General features: G+C 44.6%; 1 protein-coding gene across 22 annotated transcripts in view; it reads left to right on the forward strand.

Moving 5' to 3' along the window:
- LOC128762066 (potassium channel subfamily T member 1-like) overlaps positions 1-21,446 on the forward strand; it is a 58,448-nt gene extending 37,002 nt beyond the window's left edge. For 7 of the 22 annotated variants that reach the window (XM_053869868.1, XM_053869872.1, XM_053869875.1 and 4 more), the window contains 25 exons: positions 1,237-1,331; positions 2,513-2,693; positions 3,038-3,202; positions 4,199-4,335; positions 4,927-4,990; positions 5,081-5,189; positions 5,263-5,371; positions 6,301-6,450; positions 8,043-8,278; positions 8,447-8,467; positions 8,988-9,201; positions 10,680-10,785; positions 10,850-11,022; positions 11,409-11,480; positions 11,927-12,061; positions 12,942-13,053; positions 13,758-13,859; positions 13,978-14,061; positions 14,121-14,249; positions 14,552-14,572; positions 14,683-14,980; positions 16,199-16,261; positions 16,407-16,457; positions 17,551-17,635; positions 18,852-21,446. In XM_053869868.1, the coding sequence (XP_053725843.1) occupies positions 1,237-1,331; positions 2,513-2,693; positions 3,038-3,202; positions 4,199-4,335; positions 4,927-4,990; positions 5,081-5,189; positions 5,263-5,371; positions 6,301-6,450; positions 8,043-8,278; positions 8,447-8,467; positions 8,988-9,201; positions 10,680-10,785; positions 10,850-11,022; positions 11,409-11,480; positions 11,927-12,061; positions 12,942-13,053; positions 13,758-13,859; positions 13,978-14,061; positions 14,121-14,249; positions 14,552-14,572; positions 14,683-14,980; positions 16,199-16,261; positions 16,407-16,457; positions 17,551-17,635; positions 18,852-18,972 (3,033 nt within the window). In that variant the 3' untranslated portion in view covers positions 18,973-21,446. The other 15 variants (XM_053869871.1, XM_053869887.1, XM_053869878.1 and 12 more) reach the window with 12 other exon arrangements.
- The last annotated feature ends 143 nt before the right edge of the window (positions 21,447-21,589 follow it).

Here is a 21,589-nt window from a genome sequence, read left to right on the forward strand (position 1 = left end):
GCAGTGTCTGATTTGATATCTCACACTCCATCCATCCTCATCCGTTGCTGGGTCGCAGGGGCAGCAGCTTGAAAAGGTCACACCAAACATCCTTCTCCCAGGCAACATCCACCAGGTCTGACTGGGTGATCCCCAGACGCTCCCAGGACAGTGAAGAGATTCAATCCCTCCACCTGGTCCTGGGTCGACCCCTCAGTCTCCTCCCACCTGGCCGCGCCTGAAACATCTCCAAAGGGAGGTGTCCGCGGGGCATCCTCATGAAATGATCGCTCACTCTCCTCACTGCAATATTGAGGCTACATGTTGAAGCAGTTTTTCCTGTTATTCTTCACCGGCGTCTTTGTGCAACATGTAAACAAAAGCTGATGTGTGCAGCAGCATCATTGATCTCTTGACGCAATGGAGGGGTGTTCTGGGGAGTGGGACGTCCGGTCCTCTTTCAGCTGCTGCCCCCACGACGCTGTCTCTGATAACCAAAGGACAGTGCAAATACATAGGAAGGCTCCTGAGTGATTTAGGGAAAAGTCAAACTCAAAATTCAGTTATGTGGAATGGAAGTTGACCGCATAGGATTTAAATCATTTTAATATTCTTCCTCTCATGTTTGTCATATGTAGCATAAAACGTTTTTGCATTCACATAGTAACCTCAAGTTGAAGGTTTAAGTTAAGTGCAATATTCAATTTGGGCCACAATGAACCTACATGGTAATCATTTTTTCACTGTACTGCATAAGCATTTTTGTCGTATCAGGAAAGTCGTATCTAAGTCGTATATGAAGTATCAGAGTCTATCGCACAAATGTATTTTAGATGTATTTACTTTTATTTATTTTATTTGATTTTCTAAAAAAGATGAGTGATTTAGGTTTGATAAGTCCAGGGTTTCTAACAGTGTAATGTTTGACATGTGGACAGATGTGCTGCTCTTTAACAAACGTTCCTCCCTCAACCTTCCAGGCAAGTTGAAATATTAAGGGAATGCGGTGGTAAAGTGCAAACACGCACTGAGCTTGTCAAACTGCATGGTCTTATCCAGTGTTAAACTTAGTTAATCCACCAACCAATGCTGCGTGGATGTGAGAGGGTTCTAGATTTATGTACTGCCTGTTTCTACAACCATGCATCTTCCCGTTTGACATGTCCCCTCTCTTGCGTGTGAGTAAAGGACTATTGGATGCACTAAAGCTGACTAATCTATTAAACCGCCTCCCTTTCACATCCGTCTTCCTCTCAGAATGACTTCCACCGTGCCATCCAGAGGACCCACTCGGCGATGTTCAACCAGGTCTTCATCCTCATCTGCACCTTACTGTGTCTGGTTTTTACCGGGTGAGCCTTTTTCTTTTGTGTTTTCTGCGACGCCGGCCTCATGATTCATTCAGTACTTTGTCAGAGGCAATGCTCCATGTGTGAGCAATGAAACTAGTTGGTTTATAATTGAGTCAAGTGTTGCATGCAATGAGTTGAATAAAGTCAGGTGAGATGCACAGTTGCATTTCCAGTGGAGCCACATCATACACTGGCGTGAGGGTCTGCAAATTATAGTGAAAACTAAAGGAATATCAGAAAGAGTACTTTTTGTAGATTATTTATCCTGTTATAATAATAAAATCAATGGCAATAAATTTGATTCTGATTCTGAAATATTTGGGGAAGGGTCATACAATATTGTAAATTTAAAATACCATACAATTTAATGTGTAATATTAAACATGATTAAATAATTTATATCTATCTATATTTTCATTATTTATCAAGAAAACAAATATTTATATCAATCAATAGAAACATAAAACACGATTTAATTACAGGGCAATATTACTGAAGAGAAATAAAATACTATGATTAAAGTGATATATTTGATCAAACAATTACAACTAAAACGCAAAAGAAGAAGCAGTAAATGACAATTGAAAGAAATGTAAACTGAAAACACTTCAATTTTTTAATATTTTTAAAAACATGTATTTTTACTCTTATTATTTTTAGTAATAAACTAAATTGAATAAAATAAAATGAAATAATAATGCTTTAGATGTCACACCTGAAACTTGAAGCTGTCAGACCACAAAAAATGTCACTTTGTTTCACATTTAAGTTTGATTTTTTTTTCCTCATAATTAATACAAATTTAGACAGAATCTTTTTAGATATATACATAGTACCCAGATGTGTTCAATATTTTGTGGCATCAAATGATGAAAAACCAGGAGCTGATTTGCAGAAATGCTCTGATTCAATATTTTGTCTTTCTTTGCTGCCACTGGTGGACAGCCCTTATGTTTCTCGTCTTGGCCTTCAACCAGGGCTCCTGCCTCAGGCTTTCATTAAATCTCTGACACATCGATAGAAAAGCACAATTTCATTAACCTAAGATGGGATTTGAATCAGCTGGGGAATCAATACCACTCGCTTGTTTTTGAAGTGGAGGTTTGGCTACGATTGGACACTTCCCGATCACCTGATCATCATCATCATCGTCATCCTAATGAAATAAACCTTCTGCTCAGAGCTTGTGGGATCCAGCACCTTGAGAGAGCCGGGAAGAACCTCACCCTGTTTGACTCCTTCTACTTCTGCATCGTCACCTTCTCCACTGTGGGGTACGGGGATGTTACCCCACAGATCTGGCCATCGCAGCTGCTTGTAGTCATCTTGATCTGCGTGGCTCTGGTGGTCCTGCCTCTACAGGTAAAAACCCCCTCCGTGATCCAAGGCTCAGTTTCATGGAAGCAGAATGAGTCTGACATTTCTGTCTGAGTTAAAATTCAGACCATGAGGTGCTGGGGAGGCAGACACATCAGGAATAATAAATCTCACCGATGGATCTGATTTATTTATAGAGATCACAAACATGCCCACCGTTCCAAATGTGGGATGTGTTTACTTCCCCTGCAGAAGAAACTGTTTGAGAAATGGCAGCGCCGATGAATCAGCCGTTTTCTTTCAGTACTTCTCCTGGGTCAAAACATATTTCCCCCTCCAGCCCGTCACTATTCAGTGAATTGTTGTTGTCATTTCGGGTTTCCTGTCAGTTTGAGGAACTGGCCTATCTGTGGATGGAGAGCCAGAAGTTGGGAGGAAACTACAGCCGACACCGAGCGCAGACGGAGAAGCATGTGGTGCTGTGCGTCAGCTCGCTGAAGATCGACCTGCTGATGGATTTCCTCAACGAGTTCTATGCTCATCCTCGATTACAGGTACCAGATGAAAGACGCTGTCAATATTCATAACAGCACACATTTGACAAGTCATCATCTCATTGTAAGAGAGTGATAATTACACTGTTTGCAGTTATGTTGATGTTCTCATGCTATAAAAAGGTAATCTATCACTTGGACTGTGTGTCGGGGGAACAGGTGCATGTATTATGTTGTTCATTACATGCACATTTTCAAGAACATGCATTTATACTTACTGCATTTATATAGCTCAACACGTGTGCAGATAGATACATGCATGACTGCATTACACTGGCAGGGCATCTGATGTCCTTGGTTACATGACCATTCATTGATGGGGAACGGCCCCATTGAGAAGATGTAGGGGCACAATGGACATCACTTTTACAGTGGGGCCTGAAGGTTTGTGAACCCTAAAGAATTTCTCTTCCTAAAGCTTAAAGCTTGAAGAACCAAATAAAACAAGCAAGGTGAAAACATTTGCCTTGTTCATATTGTTTATTGGGGAACATGATACTGTATTATATATTTCTGGCTGGCAAAAGTATGTCACTTTCTAGGCTTATCACTTCCTCTGAAAGGGAAGCTAGAAAAGCACTCAGAGAGCGCAAGCCTGCACCAGTAAAGAATCCTTTGAAGAGCTAAACCCTAATTTCCTCACCGGGAATTGAACCGGGAAATGAGTTATGTTGTCTCGTCTGCCGAGACGTGATGGAGGATCGTGTGCACTGATCTGTGAGACAGTCACATAAACTTCACCAGGAGTTGAACCTTGGATGCAGTGCACCTGGAATTAGTGCACTGAAAAGTTTGCCCTCCAAAAAAAGGTTTTTCTGCACAATGATTCTGTTATTTGAATCTATTTGTTATTTTTGTCTATAATGAATTCGGTGTCATCTGTCATCTCTTGAAGTCTTTGCATGTGGAATCTATTGAATGCAATAACAGTCACTTGGAAAGAATTAAAACTGTGTGCCACTTTGAAGAAGCTGTAAAGCGTCGTGTGCCCCTCAGGATTACTACGTGGTGATTCTGTGTCCGACTGATATCGACATTCAAGTGCGACGAATCCTGCAGATCCCCCTGTGGTCTCAGAGAGTCATCTACCTGCAAGGGTCTGCGCTCAAAGATCAGGACCTGATGAGGGCCAAGTGAGTGACGCATCCTTTGTTGGTCTCCTAGCTCTTCACATTTCAGATTTCTTTCAGTCTTTATGTAAAGCATCTGCATTATCTCCTGGCAATTGAACGTCTCTGAAGCACGTTTAGGTGCAGCTGTGCAGTGAGTCTAATAGCATGGCTACCATCTGCCAGCACATCAGTGTGATAGGGTTTCACTCCACATCAGCAGGTGAGGGGCCACGTGTTGCCAGTCAGAACTCATTTGGGTGGAAGGTGCCGGGAATCTTAAAATTATCGTGAAATACGCAGCAACAGGTCGAGATTTTACTGGCTTTTGTGCTTCTTCTGCCATGAGACAGATGCTGTTTCGCACCTGCTCGTGAAATTTAATGAGTTATGTCGTCTCGTCCGCCGAGACGTGATGGAGGAGCGTGTGCACTGATCTGTGAGACAGTCACATAAACTTCCGGCGTCACTGCTGTCGATTTGCTAACCTTTCCCGCCTTCATCAGCAGTAGCTCACCTGTCTGTCTCACCTGATAATGAACCTTTCACATGGCTAAACGTCCTCGCCACAGCTCCCAGCCTCTTTCAGCCTTTATCTGTTTGTCGATGCCACAGAATGGACGACGCCGAGGCCTGTTTCATCCTGAGCAGCAGGAACGAGGTCGACCGAACAGCTGCTGTGAGTCGCGCTAATATTCCTCCAAACTTTGATCTCAAGTGAAACAATTTCAATTGTTGGAGTTCATTTGCCAAACTAATGATCCCACAGGACCATCAGACTATTCTGAGAGCATGGGCTGCTAAAGACTTCGCCCCGAACTGTCCTCTGTACGTGCAAATCCTCAAGCCGGAGAACAAGTTCCATGTGAAGTTTGCTGGTCAGCAAGATATGCTTACGTTTGTCTGTCACTTCCATGACTTTGGAATCTAACCAGCACCATGTCTCTCCAGATCACGTTGTTTGTGAAGAGGAGTTCAAGTACGCCATGCTGGCGCTGAACTGCGTGTGTCCAGCCACGTCCACTCTGGTCACCCTCCTGGTTCACACCTCCAGAGGACAGTAGGTGTTTCTTTAAAGTCAAGCTGCTTTCTGTGAGACGCCCTTTTCAGTTACGAGTACCACGCTTACTTAGACTTCATTTAAAGTTATGTTGCGTTCAATGACACCTAATTTATCGGTCAAGTTTGTATTCTAGTCAACATGAAGTCAGTAAATAGATCGCTACTAGTGAGTTTGCTGCGCAGTTAATATCAAATCTTTGATCATGATTTCATTATATTAAACATAATGGAATTCATGAAAGAGTATTTGTTTTAACCTCTTTTTCATTCAAGAGCGTTTCCTCTATTTTGCTTGTTATCTATCAAGAACTGCTCAGTAGCTTTCTGCTCTGAAGGCTGGAGGGCGGATTCTGTCGACCTTGCTTGATATGCAGTCCTCTCGATATCCTTTTAACTTCTCTTTGGAGACATGGGCTCTGATTTCCTGCAGAAAAAGTGCATTACACACTGAGCTGATTTTTGGCTACATTTTAGAACAGTTCTGAAGCAACTTTCTTTTATTAATCACTGCAAAAGTTTTCAGTTTTTTTCTCAATAATGCAGTGGCTGAGATGACTATCTCTTATCAAACCAGCTCCAATCACGCCGCAGAAGAATATCTGATATTGACTTTCACAAATGGGCTGTTTGCTCTGCTATGTTTCATTATCAGGGCGACAGATTCTATCTGACCTGATGGCAGAGATTCAGAAAGCGAAACAGCAGCAGGGATTTCCATTTATTGCTCATTTCATCAGCAGCTGTCACATGTGCTATCCATCAATGTGGAGCCGGGGAAAAAAGATGTATTGGACCCCAAGACACAAGACATCTCATTATGCAGTTGAAGAAACGCGTTTTGATGAAACATTGTTTGGTTTTATCATCATTATTCTCTTACCTGGATTTGAATGACAGCTGTGCATTTGTTTATGACTCTTCTTCCAGGGAAGGCCAGCTGTCACCAGAGCAGTGGCAGAGAACGTATGGGCGCTGCTCCGGGAATGAAGTCTACCACATCCACTTGTGTGACAGCAAGTTTTTTGGAGAGTATGATGGAAAGAGCTTCACGTATGCGTCCTTCCACGCCCATAAGAAGTAAGTGGCCTGTGTTTTATTTTTGAACGTCGCATGAAGAAAAAGGGGAATTACAATTACAATTCTTCAATGTTTCACTGGACCTGCAACTTATACGGCTACACTATGCATTTTTAAGCACCACTGACCTTTCTACGGCACAAACAGCATCACTGCACCCGCGGATTACAGACCGGTGTGGCTTATGTATAAACATGATCTATTTTCCTTCTTCCCCTATAGTCCGGAAATTACTGTACATGACCAATGAGAAAACATTGCATTATCTGATGTGCTCCGATAATTTTGATTCTGTTCCACCACCTATGGCAAATGCCGTACTCCAAGACAGAAATCTCGCATGATCATGCAATAAAGTGTCATAGCAACAGGTGTAATGGCAGAAGATGAGTGACAATTTTTAACTTGTCATGATTAAAAGCTACCCTTTTTTCAAGTAAATATCAAAAACCCCTGCTTTGCGTCGCCTTGCCTCTTGTCTATATTCTCTGATTTCGCGTGAGTAAATCATGGTGTTACTGTTTCATGTTTTTGTGAAATAAATTCCCCCAAAGTGCAATTTATAATCCAGTGCGACTTGCATATTTTTTTTCTTCTTCATGAAGCATTTTTTTTGACTGCTGCAACCTATAGTCTGAAATATACAGCCATTAGATTGTAACTTGGTCCTTTTTCAGTCTTTCTTTGGTCTCAGGATGCATGTCCACTATGATGAAGGATATGTAGAGACACGAATGTTTTGAACTTTGAAGTGTGTGTTTTCTAGTGGAACTGGGGGGGGGGGAAATGTGCTGTATACATCTCCATTTTTTATTTGTTTATTTTTTTCAATATTAAATATCAAGCTTTGTCCATTTTGATAGTTCTTCAAGTTTTGACAGGCGTCAGTGATGTGACTCAGATCCGTTTGTAGAAGGCGAGACGATCGCAGACAAGTTCAAAAATATGCTCAAAAGAGCTGCTTGTCAAAAACAACTTTCATATATAGGGGAATTTTTTATTTTGAAACCTGAATCACCTTTTTGTTTGTTTCTTCTTTGTGTTAACATATACGTGTATATGACTGTTTATGAACACATGAGAATATGTGCATACCAATATAGTGAGGGTCGCGAACCCATTTTTTGTCTCCATTCAGAACCACTGGCTCTTTTAAGGTTCAAGGAATATAGACAGGCAATAACAAGATTAGCTATGTTACTATGACTGGTGCTGTTGGCCACGTGGCCTTGAATTGCCACTAATCTTGTCTCACCAACACTTCCAAGTGAAGACACGTTTGGAGCACCTCAATTGGTTCTTTTTATCCTCCTATCACTGTGCGGTCCTCTGCTGCAACTGTCATGTCTGGTATCCAGCTGCAGCAACTTTTCATGCCAGGCTTCCCTCTTCAACCCACATGGCCACTATGGTTCTGGTATATCAAGGTGATATTGAAGCCAGTCCTTCTCACCCTTGGCATTAGAGCTCGTGTAAAAGGCTAAACATACTGGGAACCAAAACCCTCTGGATCAGAGGGGACACTGCCCAGACTCCCAACTCCTTCTTCTTCAGCTCACAACTGAACCCAAGCTGTTCTGCATCCTCTGCAGGTACGGTGTGTGTCTGATCGGAGTGAAGAGAGAAGACAACAAGAGCATCATGCTGAACCCGGGTCCCCGCCACATCATGGCTGCTACAGACACCTGCTACTACATCAACATCACCAAGGAGGAGAACTCTGCCTTCATCTTCAAGCAGGAGGAGAAGCACATCAAGGGCCTCCCTGCCACCGGGCTCTATGACGCCCCCTCCAGGCTGCCGGTGCACAGCATCATAGCCAGCATGGGTGAGAAAGCATTAACAATTTCATCAGCTTATCTGGTCAACCTCACTCTCTATAAACATTCTGAATGTTGGCTGCAGTTACGCATGGTTCTTTTTCTTACATGCTTTTGTTTTTTGTTTACTTTCCTGGCCGACATCGCTGTTTTGCTTTTGCTTTGACCTGTGAAAGTTGATCAGGCCACTTCATATGGTAAGTTTTGCCTGACACTTCACTGTTGTGTTAGGTGTCATGGTTTTCATTCATTGTGTTTGTGAGACTCGACGTGGCACTTGGCACATTAGCATTCCCTGCGGAGGCTCTCCTCTTAGCTGTTCATCTCCCAAAAATGTGGCTGGCTAAAATGCTGACATGGCAAAAAAAATACGCATGCTTTCAGATCAGATCTGGAAATGCATATTTTAAACAGACGCATGCAACTCGCAGGTGTGAACCTTTTGTATGTGCCATTGACCTCTGAGGACATTCAACTGAATATGCTGAGCTCGCTGTTTTCAGATGGGAAACCTTTTTTCCAAGTTGCTGGTGACATGAAAGAGATTGGAAAACTGAACCAGACAATTTATTTATCCGGATTTCAGGGTTCAATCCTGCTTTCCTTCACTTTTTTTTTTCTTATTAGAATGTTTTTTTCTCTATTTATTTAGTTTTATTTAGCTTAATGTTCTGTGTGGGTTCTTTTGCAGTGTTAATGTGTCATTGGTGTTTGCAGGCACTGTAGCCATCGACCTCCAGAACCCTGACCCTCCTGAGGAAAGCGGGAAACTGGCCCTGCCCACAGAGAACGGTTCTGGAAGTCGCAGACCCAGCATTGCGCCCGTCCTGGAGATCGCAGACTCCTCTGCCATTCTGCCCTGTGATCTCCTCAGCGACCAGTCGGAGGACGAGACCAACCAATCGGATGAAGAGGGCTCCGTAGGCTGCGAGTAAGTGATCTTATTCTGATCTTTGAGTCTTTTAGTCATTCAACATATATATGTTTGGGTTTTTTTTCTTTATTTTAAAAGTATCTGTCTTTTGTATTGCATGTATGCAAGAGTGAGAGGGACGTTTTATGGGGTGATGTGGATGAAGACACTGAGGTTGTCATTGGGGAGGATGAGGACGAGGATAGAAATGAGTTTATCCCAAGGACAGTGGAAGTTTAGTGACTAATACCACATGAATGTTAGTGAAATCCCTTTTGTTTTCCCATCCATGTGGCCATTAGCCCAAATGAATTACCCTCATCTGCTTTATGTGGTCATGAAGATTAAACTTCTTTCATGCCAAAAGTCATTATCTCCTTCACTAGATGGATCAACCCACTGAACTTCCTCTTAATCTTGTTTCTCCTGTCTAGTAGGTTGTAAATGGGAGTATTGATGAGGAAGAAATAAGAGCGTAAGGGGCGAATCATGCTCCTGAAAGGTGCTGCTGTAAAAGTGATGGATGTGTTGGATAGGTCATTGAGGTCAGCACTTTCCCTCTCCTGTGATGCTGCTCACCTGCCTGACTGGCTGTAGAGAGGAGATTGATGAGGAAGGAATGGATGTGTAATCTGTGTGACACAGTGCTGTAAGGTGAGGGCGTGTCGATGATGAATGTTCGGAGGCGGCAGACGGGTCAGCACCTTGATGCCCTCTTGAATGAAGCCCGCGTCCTCACGCGCTCTCATCCTGCGACGCAAGGAAAGCTTCAGTTCGGCAGGTGAAATAGAATCGTGAACATTGTGGATTCATTGAATTTGGTGCGTCACTTGGAGCAATATTATCTCCACACGATGTGAAAGCCATCAATCTTGGAGAGTCATTTTGGATTCACAATATTGTGAACAAAATAGCGAGACTAACCTCTGGGCTTCTGCTTGCTTCCTTATTGCTGTGCTTGGAGTTAATGGGATCACTGAGGGGACTCCAGAGTGGACTTTCATGGAACCACAGCGCCCTCGTTCGTCATTTCTTTTGTAATACAACTGTCTCCGAAAGCCATAATGACCACCGTCGTGTTATTGTAGGAGTATCTTGTCCCATCCAGCTAAGCAAACGAGAAAGCTGTTGCAGACTTCAAATTTTGGGGGTGAAAAAAATGCTTTCTCAATGTTTCCCTTCATAAATGCAGAAAAGATGTGGGGAGTTTGGTGCTTTAATACACAGAGGTAGCGGCAATGGAGAGTAAAACTCCTCAAATTGGCCTGATTTACTTTTATGGCCAGAGTAAATAGAGAAACTGCTGTTTGAATTTGTGTATTTACAGCTTACCTCAAGTCAGAAAGGTTACAGTGTTTTGATTCTGCAGTGTGAATTATAAAACTCACCCAAACCTGAACACTGAACTTTCATTACGTTTCATCCTTTACTCCTGAGGCTTCTGCAGTGAGCTAATCCCAGCCCACTTTCTTGTCCTTTTTCTCCTCCCTCCTCAGTTTCGTGAAGGGCTACCCTCCTAACTCGCCCTACATCGGCAGCTCCCCGACTTTGTGCCACCTGCTTCCCCAGAAAGCGCCGTTCTGCTGCCTCCGTCTCGACAAGGTGATGCAGAAACAAAAGCTATGTATGAAAAAAAGTTGCTTATTATGTCACTTTGTCTCCACAGGGCTGCACACACAACAGCTTTGAGGACGCGAAGGCGTACGGCTTCAAGAACAAGCTGATTATTGTGTCTGCCGAGACGGCGGGGAACGGCCTGTACAACTTTATTGTTCCTCTGAGAGCGTACTACCGTCCCAGGAAAGAGCTCAACCCCATCGTGCTCCTGCTGGACTACCCGTGAGTCCAAGTTTGTAGAGCACAATGTTGAGCAAACAGCCACTATATCACTCCATGATCTGTGATGACTGTTTCAGTAAACATCATCTTCACCTGAGGAAGCTGGCAGACCTTGTGTTTGCTGGCGCCACATTTCTGCCTCGGATCTTCAGGGTTTCATTAACTTGGACTGAACTGGAATCAATAAACGGAGAGGCAGAAATCGTCTGCTCTAATGAGCCGCCATCTCAATTATAGAACATCCAAATCAAACATGTTGCTGCCGCACCAATCGATTCATGCAGTCATATTCCTGTTAATTCCGTTACCGGGGCATTTCCGCCTTGTTTTAATGGCGTCCTGGTGGAGCGTCCTTTGATCTCTGTTTCATGTGTTGTCTCCCGCAGGCCTGACAACCACTTCTTGGAGGCGATCTGTTGCTTCCCCATGGTTTACTTCATGGCCGGCACCATTGACAAGTAGGTAGTAGGTGCTTCAGGACATCAAAGAGTCGGTAGCTTCTCTGCTCCTCAAAACGTTGGTTTTGATCCTAGTTATTAACGATAAAAGCTAGAGTGCTGCTTTCGGAGTTCACGCTCTGAGAATCCATTTTCACAAGTTATGAGGGATAATTTTATAAAACTAAGTGCCCCTGCTGAGCGCAGCATCTCCAGTGCTTTCTAGTATTCACTGATGTAAACAGGAAGTGACTGCAGATTCACCAAAAATTTAAAAATGCTTGGAGTGTAATGGGATATGACTTTGGAAATGATGACTCAGCTAAGTTGGAATGTCATTTATCAGAGTGATTTATTCTCGCAAATGATTTTTAATTAAAGATGAAGTCAAAGGAAATAGTTTTGGCCTCACAGGTTTAGATTTGAATCCAACTGCAGTTGAAAGAGTAATGGCTGTTGCTCTTCAGCTTGGACAACCTGCTGCAGTGTGGAATCATCTACGCTGACAACCTGGTGGTCGTGGACAAGGAGAGCACCATGAGCGCCGAGGAGGACTACATGGCCGACGCCAAGACCATTGTCAACGTCCAGACCATGTTCAGGTCGGTTTCTTGTGGCTGTTTTAACAGCCATTCATTTTCATTTGACTTAAAACTAGGGTTCGGTTCAATTTTACAATCACAAGTCTAGTTTCCCTTTATTGTTGTTGCCGGTTTTTGAAGACATTTGCTGAACAAACGCTTTGTTTTTAATCTCGGATTTTAGTTGTTAATTGATGAGTAAAATCTGAAAAGACTTCCTTAATCTATGTTCATGCACTGCTGGAAAACATGACTGAAACGTGAGGTGGATTCACACTGTAGCTGATGTTAAACAGCAAGAGCCGCCTCCTATTCACACTGCTGCCCAAACTTGAAACATCATCTATGTTTCAAAAGAATTCTCCTGTTTGCACGTTTCAATATTTTTTTTAGTCCTGGTAAACAGCCTTGAAGCACCTGAATGTGGACACACTTCCATAAATGCCACACATTTGAAAGAAAATTGAACAATGGGTAGTAAGAACGAAGAATTTTATAATCATAACTATGATTATTATTGTGTTTTTTTATTATTGTTTACCTACCTATATAAATATTTATACTGTTTATGACTACTGGGGATGTTGGGAAATATGTTGTTGTTAACCATATTGATGAGGCTTTATGAAACGTTGTCCTCATTTTCAGAGCTCAGCAGGTGGCGCCCTTGGTTTAAAAATAATGTGAAGTTTCATTAAAATGGCTATTTATATTCAAAGATTTTAGGAACAGAGAGTGCCATCTGGTGGGCTCTTAAAATGATTGCGCTGTTTCATGAAGCCTCATAAGCCCTCAAACAGTAGCTCCTGCCGGGGATGGACGACGCAATTGCATTTACATTACAGTTGAGACTCTCCACTGTTTTTCTCCAAACTTGACTCACTGTCCTCTTCCTCCCCAGACTGTTCCCGAGCCTCAGCATCATCACTGAGCTCACTCACCCTTCCAATATGAGGTTCATGCAGTTCAGAGCCAAGGACTGTTACTCCCTCGCGCTCTCCAAACTGGAAAAGGTGAGTGAAAACTCCAGACCTGGATCGTGTGGAGATGTTTGTGGCCATGAAGGAGATGGAAAATCTGCAGGGCAGATGATCACAAACCTCCAACTGAATACGATTTTTTTGTTAACTTAAAATTAAAGGTCAACACCTGATACATATAAAACAGCTGAAACTACAGTACACTGTATTAACCTTCTGGAAGGCAAAGTACAAGCAAAAGCCTGATGTAGTTACTGTGTCAACATCATCATCCTCATTGTTGCTTCAGAGATGAGGAGGAATGTCTCCAGTGCATCAGATAAGCGTCTCTAATGTGTGTAATTCACTATGGCTGCCACCATCGTAATGTATCAATTAGATGTGTGAACCTCTTTTACCGGTTGCCTTCATCTCTTACCATTTTCTGTCTCCAGCCTTTTGAAATACTGGTACAAAGTTGAATTTTTCATTGAAAAGTGTTATGAGCATCTCCAGTTTTCTAGTTGATCCTGCATGTGGCCCCCGGACCTGACATTGGTCACTTAGTTCCTACTGTGCACAGATTTAATATATATAAATTTAGGCTCAATTTTTCTGCCTGTATTGACTTGATTTTTTTATGTTCCTACAAGAACAGACTGTCATTGTTAAGCCCAGGAGATCAGTGAAGAGATTTTCCTGCTCAAGTAGAAGGAAAGAGTCTGCAAAGTTCACTTTTCGTTCGCTTCTGTCTCCAGATAGAGCGAGATAAGGGCTCCAATCTGGCTTTCATGTTCCGCCTGCCGTTTGCTGCAGGCAGAGTGTTTAGCATCAGCATGTTGGACACGCTGCTGTACCAGGTGAGATCAAAGACACGGCGGCTCGGAGACGATTAGTGACTTCAACGCTTAATGGTTTATTGTGGATGCGGTGTGGGGATGTGCATGTCACATCAACTTTACTGCTCTCTCCTCGCAGTCATTTGTCAAAGACTACATGATCGCCATCGCTCGCCTCCTCCTGGGCCTGGACACCACTCCTGGTTCTGGATACCTGTGTGTTGTAAGTGTCTACGTTTTGCTCTCGTGACCTTAAAGTCCTGACTCGGCTGTCTCTCTCAGATGAAGATCACGGAGGACGACCTGTGGATCCGGACCTACGGGCGCCTCTTCCAGAAGCTCTGCTCGTCCAGCGCTGAGATTCCCATCGGGATCTACCGCACAGAGTCGCACATGTTCTCCACCTCCGAGGCAAGTGCAGCGGGAGGGGAAGCTGGATGGCTGCGGTGGGAGGCTGTGTAGCGTCTGCCAGCTTTCCCTGAACCCTGATGCTTGTCCTCCCTTGTTTTCTTTGCTGGAACATCTTCTTTAGATGCTCCGACAGCTTTTGATGAAATCATCAGAAGTTGCTATGGTGAAGTTAATTCCCTGTTTATTCTGCTGTAGCTCATCAGTTTTATTTTGTGCTGCGACTTGATTTCGTTCGGCTTGACCGCCGTCTTTCATTGCATCTCTTTCTGTTTGGATGTTTGTGTGTCCTTCTCTGGAAACAGGGCAAGGAAGGTAATGCACAGGTAAGATCCCGGCAGATGTTTTTGTGCTGTGATGGCCGCACCTTTTAATGTCCTTCTTTGTTTTAACAGATGAGATCACCAAGTCAAACTCGTGTCTCCTCCTCTGCCAGTCTCAGGTGTCAGTCAGCATGGAGCCTGGCGTGGAGCAGCAGGACCGCGGGGAGACCTGGAAGGAGAAAACCGCCCACCGAAACTCCAACTCCAGCGACCAATCCGAGCACCCGCTGCTGAGGAAGAAGAGCATGCAGTGGGCGCGGCGCCTGAGTAGGAAGAACACGAAGCCCTCGAGCAGGGCCGAGCGCATCTCGCAGCAGAGGCTGAACCTGTATCGTCGGTCTGAACGGCAGGAGCTGTCCGAGCTGGTCAAGAACCGCATGAAGCACCTGGGCCTGCCCACCGTGGGGTACGGTGAGTAGATCGACCGATGGATCCATTCTGACACATCCAAATGTTTGGATAGTGGTGACTGCATCATTGAATCCTTGTGGCATTTCATCAGAAAAAATCCTCACAGGGCGACGCGTAAGATCAGACCCGCTCCACGTCTCACACCGATGATAGAGCGTCATATTAAAAACCTCCTGCCCCAGTTTACAAAACTGTGAAGTACCATACGATCAATATTTAAACCCAGAGTGCTACCTGGTGAGCCCTGAAAGTGACACCACTTCATGAAGCTTCCAGTTCATTTCCAGTTGGGCCACATTATTTGCCACGAACAAGAGCGGGAATAAGCAATTGAAATCTCTGCAGTTTTCAGTTGCTGAAGAAGAAAAAATAAGAAAAAAAATCATGTTTTAGGGTTCATTTTTTTAGTATTCATAGTAGTGATTTGTGTTAAAATATTGTATTGTTAAATTATATATATATATATGTTTATTTCTACTGAATGCACCAGAAGATGTTCAGCAGCCTCTGAGTGAACATTTTATCTGAACCACTGAGGTGTTAAACAATTTTGAGATAATGCAACTTTGTGAACTTAAGTTTTCCAATTTTCCCCTGACTCTCGATCCATGAAATCATGTCTTTAAAACCCTCCCAAAAAAGAACTGTTGTTCAGCAGTCTCACTGTCTGAGGATTTTTTTTAACCATACAGGCACATTTTCATTTCTGTTTTGTGTACATATCTCCACGTCTTCACACTTCAGAGTCCCGGTGTTACACCCATCTCACATGGTCACGCGGTGGCAGTGTCACCGTCCCACCGTGCATGAGGGAGCAGGAGGCCTCCACCTCAGTGCTTCCATCAGCCCCTGCAGTTGCCTGCGTTCCTCTCATCTGCGCTCTTCTCGCAGCTTCATGCTTTCAGTTCATCTCAAACAGAATCATGCTCCAGATGTGCCGCACTTGTTGTGTAATCTGTCGATTCAACTGCTTTCAGGGAGAATCCCAAAAGATCACCTTGGGAACAGTCAATGTCAGTGAGGATCTTGTCACGTGACAGATGGATCATTTGGAAGTGATTCTGTGCACACTCTGACGCATGGCTTTGTCTCTCGCTCACCTTTCCAAGAGTTTTGGTTTCTAACTGCAAATGCATTCGCTGCCTGCCTGATTCTTTTTGTCTCTTCCCCTCCTGCTCTTCTGTCTCTCTCTGCCTCTTTCTCTCCTTCGCCCTGTAGAGGATGTTTCTAATCTCACTGCGAGCGATGTCATGAATCGAGTAAATCTAGGATATTTGCAAGGTAATTTCTCTTTGCCTCATTGACGACACACGAGCGGTCACATTGAAATATTGTGGGGAAAGGAGTCGGTCCTTTCGCCAGCATCCATGCAAGAAGAGCGAGTTAAAGATGGCCGACTAAGTTAACAGTTAACACTGTTGCTTAGAGTTGCAGGACATTTCCGAGCAACCCTTTAAAGATGGAGCCAGACCGTCAGGTTAGATGGTCGACCACAGTCCTGCTACCATCATGCATGAGTGTGAGCGTGAGTGTGTTCCAAGAGACGATCTCAAGACAGTCGTTCACTACCATCTCGCTTCCCTGTCGCTCTCTCTTCCTGGTCTTCTTCTGCATTGTGTTCACGTGAGGTGACGTCAAGATCTGCGATGAAGGGCCATGGTTTGGCTTCGTGAGCGGAGCAGAACACATTCTGTCTGGAGATGGAAGGTTCCATCCGTCCGGGGCTTCAGCTGTAGTTCTGGACACCTTCAGCGATGTTAGATGTTTCCTGTGCTGTGAGCCCACCAGTGTAGAGAGCGTGACCGACCATGTGATAGGCCAGTTCGTCACTAGTGTTATCGTCTTAATCCTCAGCTCCATCTCTTCCACTCTCGCACTCACAATGTGTTCTGCTTCACTCGGTTTGAGTCGCGCTGCCTCTTTGGTCCAGGATGCTGGAGCATGTTCTCTGTATGTATGTGTGTGGTAGGTGGGTGGGTGGGAGTGTGTGTGTCGCCCCCACCAGGCGGGGTCTGTGGGCTGAGTGTGGTCCTGTTGCATGGCAACCTGCTGCCTCCCCAGTCCTGTGTGGAATGATGATGATGATGATGATGATGATGAGGAGGATGTCGCGGCGGACGCTTGTCGCATGTTGGTGATGGAGCTGCTGCATGGGTGCTGTCAGCGGGCAGCATGGAACCCCCTCTCCCCCCACCCTTCTGAGACCCTCAAAGAAGCCTGTCAGTAACGTTCAGCCCTTCTCTCTCTTCCACCCGCCTGTCTTTATAAAGGGCAACAAGCAGGTGGGTCGTCGGGGGGACTCATTCTCACCCCCGATTTATTTTCACAGTCAAAGCTCAGCTCAGAGGGGAACTAGAGCGCCACACGTACATGTTAGCGCTGCGATGTAAAATGCACAGCCATGTTAGAGAGTCAGAGTCAGACAGCTTCGCTCGGACGAGAGCATGAGGGTCCCGCTGTGTCACTGTGAATTTGGTCACGAGGGGCTGCCGCGGTTCCATAGGAGCGTGTTCAATGCAGAGGAGGGTGCGGGGCTGCGCAGCCAAACTGACGGCCCGTCTCACTTGCAGATGAGATGAACGACCATCAGAACACGCTGTCCTACGTCCTCATCAATCCTCCTCCCGACACCATGCTGGAGCTCAACGACATCGTGTGAGTACTGTCCCGGGCTTCACTCTCTAGACGTGATACTGCACTCACTGTGACTCGTCGTGATGGTGAGATGAAGCTTCTTGAAGTGCTGAGGCATTTAGAGGAATTGGTTCGACTCATGAGTCCACTCTTCAAGAAGGTTCATTTGCGCTCTGGCGCCACCAAGTGGACATTAAGTATAAGATTCTACAAGCTTGAACTTATTTACTTCTTCTGTGTTTTCCTGGTCTGTTTGTTCCACTCGCCCTGAAGCAGATCATCCAAACTCTTATAGCTTTCTAGGGAGCAGGCAGACAGTGTTGCTGTCCCCCACGCCTCAGGGTGACCCTTCAAGAGAGTCAGTGCACGGCAGAGGCACAAAGCTGTCAGTCAGGGGAGAGAATTTTTTACTGACTTAGGTTAGGGCTCGGCGATTTGATCTTAAATGCATTTCCTGAAATATGTCATATGAATGGCGATATCCAATATAAAACAATACTATGTTTTAAGAAGAAATGCATCACAGCCCATTGTATTTAAAGGCGATCTAAAGCTTCCCTGGCAGTAAGAGAAGCAGTTAGAATCAAATGTATAAGAGAATTAGACTGATGTTTTTTGTTTTGAGTCAGTTAGTGCAAAAGAAAAATGGGGATTCTCCCTAGGACGTTTTCCCAGGGCAGAGATAAAAAAAGAACATATCTTTCACCAGTGAGCGCATTGAACACCCAGATTTGAGCAGAAATTCTGTTAAAAATTTTAGTCCACCGAGGTTCTGGTGTCAGGACCCCCAAGATCACAGTTCAGGCTTTGCCATTGGGATCTAACTGTCATAATGAAACTGGTAATCTGGAAGCTTCCCTGGTGGACCAGTGATGCAGGAGAAGTGGGATTCAGAGAAAGAAAGAAAGCAGTGAAATGTTTATGTCACAGATATATCGGGTTGAAACGTATTTCCATCCTACATTTCTCCCTTGGATGGTGTGCTTGAATCCAAATGGTTGGTCGAGTACTAAGAGCTACTTACATTCAGTTCTGGTCATAAAATGTCTTGACTCCAGATTAGTAATCTGAGGATTTCATGAGTGATAAGGGAAGCTAAAAGAGCTCAGGTGTTTTCTAAATATGTGTGTTCTTAGCCCTCTCCGTGGTTCACTAGTCGCGGCTTACGTAGGTGGCTAGGTAACTTCCTGGACCTGGAGAGACCAGCAGTTGGATTAAAACTCCCGTCTGTCCTCAGGTACATCATCCGGTCCGACCCGCTGGCACACATGCCCGAGGACTCGCAGGTGAGCAAGACCCCGGCCACCAAGACCCAGCAGGACTGTGGCACAGAGTGCAGGGGTGAAACCCACCTATGAAACTCACCGAGACCCTCTTCACCATGACCCTTAAACCTCCTGCACCGGTGGGCCGAGCTCACACGGGTGACTGCTGTAAACGCTGTTCCGGGGCGGCGCCAGAAGAGCCGCGCCGCCGTGAGAGGATGCATGAAGAGTGCCTCGTCGTCAAGCCCCGCCCCCCCTCGCACATGTACACAATCAGAGCGGATGCTGGCGGCGGTCACATGGACATGTGACATCACTTGACTTCCTGTTTGAAGTTTTCAAACAGTTGCCAGTTTCTTCATTTGTCACGACAATTGGAGGGTGTGTTGCCTGACCAGAGTCTGCGGCCATAGACACGTTCATGTCCGTCTGAGTTGTGGAAAACAAGTGACGTTATCTATTTATTTATTTATTTCACTATTCTCAGTGTTTACAACCATTGTCGGGTTTATTTATTTGTAAATATATGGAAGGCATTCGCGCGTCAGGTGCCATTCTCGTTGATTTTGTGGTGAGCAGTATTTTTGTTCTGACCCAGAGCCGCCGACTTCTTCGCGACTCTCAGAGCAAGCGACTGATCCTGACTTTGGGGATCTACCCGACAGTATGAACAGTCAGAGCCCTCGTGCACCAGTTACGGAGAAAGACGTCCGCTTTCCAAACATTGATATTTGAGTCCAGAGGAAGTGACTTGAAAAGTGAAGACTCGGGGTTAAGTTTCCGTCATGACGGACGTGATGAGGTTTGTGCTCAAGTCGAGATGAATCATTCGCTCCAGTCATTATTCACTCCCTGCCTTTGTATCAAATTTCTTACAGCCTATAATTCCATTCACCTCTAGCCAAAACCTGCTATCGTGACACCCTTCAGTCCCAAAAGTGGCCCTGGTACTCTGGTGACCGGGATCAGGATAATCGGACCAGAGATCTCACTGGGGTTTATAAAGTGACCCCCACACCGTTCTCAGTCCCCACATCCAACTGCTACGTCATGAATCAAGCTTGTTTTTAAAGTCACTGGTGGGTATCACCGTCCTTCAGAATTGAAAGAAGTAAGGGCTAACTGTTGTTCTGTTATCGTAACATAGTCAGAACCGGGTCGGAGCAGGGGGAATCATCAGTACACTTGATCTGGGAGACACAATGTTGGAGTGAAGAACAGATAAAGAGACGTTTACTTCCAGAAAAACCATGCAAACAAATGGTGGATGTTTCTAGAATATTTGTAAACATAAGCTGAGCTGTTCTACTCATGACACAGCTGTTGACAATGATACTATTACAAATGTATGAGGATGCTTTCACTCAGACTCATAATGTTTAACATGTTTCTTTGACTGACTTTTGAAAATCACCACACACAAGTCAGTTTTAAGGTAGAAAATAATGTCTTTTAACATCAAACCAATAACGATTTATTGATTTGTCTTACCTGCATTTGAAACTGAAACTCCAAACTATGATATGTTTACATAAATACGTCTTTCGACATGACCCACAATCTTGTGCCAAAGTGACTCAACAGCGCCCCCAAAAGCTTCTGCAGTGCAGTGCACCTGCGAAAATACACACGTACATTCAAGTTTGTGTTCATTCAAGATATGAAGCTAATAAGCTTTGGGACTAATTTCCCCTTCATATAGAGATCAGATCTTCCAGGTCTGACACCTCAGTCTGCGCCGAAGGTTCTACGGGTTTTTGACTGAATAGCGCCACCTGCTGAACTGCATCAGCCCATAAACACATTGCATCACTGTCAGGATGGAAACAGGTGGAGAGACTTGAGGCTAAGTTGACTGCCACCAACCCAAACTGCCAAACCCTCATCCTCATCGGCCGCATGTCGGGTCAAGGCTCTGGACGGTGTCGAATCAGTAGCAGTTCTTTTTGCACATGTTTGCGTTTCCGGCCTGAACAGTGTTGTGTCTTTCTTTTGGGCTCCATCACTGTAAATAGTGACTTTCTATACAAAGCCGTTTCAGTTCTGTTGGCTCGTGCAGAGGCGTCCAACTATTTTTGCACTAAACTCCGCAGAGGTTTTTAACATTGAACAGCATGGCCCTTTAATCCGAAGCACACAGTATTCACAGTATTCTCTCGCTCCTGCGTCGTCCATCTGCTACATCTCATGAAGAACCAAGTGCTTCATCGAGTCTCCACCAGACATCCAACAGTTAAAGGTCACTCAGCGTCTTCCTGACTCGGAACATTCCACCGTGACCCAGGTCTAACAAACGCACACAGGCATGTCAAACACACAACCGCATGTTTACCGGTCTGCAGCTTGATCTCCGGACGTTTTCGTGTCTACAACTTAAAAAAGAAGAACCGAAGGGAGCGGGAGGTTTGTTGGTGTGGCGGCGGGAAACGTGCATGTGACTCCATGTTGTGAGTTGTCGCTTCCGCGGTTTAACTTTGGTGTCAAAAGGCAGGACTGCTCCATTTTGTACGATTTCTTACGAGAGGCTTCGACATTTCAAATATGAACAAATAAATGCTGCATGCAGCCAAAACATGAAGACTTGTTTTCAGTGTCGTTTTTATCTCATAAACGCTCTAAGATTAGGATCACTAGGGGGCGCACCTGGGGTGCTAATGTTAAGGATTGCTCAGTAAATCTCAGTTTCACCATGGAACTCCTCTGGTGTTGT

The sequence above is a fragment of the Synchiropus splendidus genome, chromosome 7 (genome assembly GCF_027744825.2).
Source record: "Synchiropus splendidus isolate RoL2022-P1 chromosome 7, RoL_Sspl_1.0, whole genome shotgun sequence".
NCBI lineage: Eukaryota > Metazoa > Chordata > Actinopteri > Syngnathiformes > Callionymidae > Synchiropus > Synchiropus splendidus.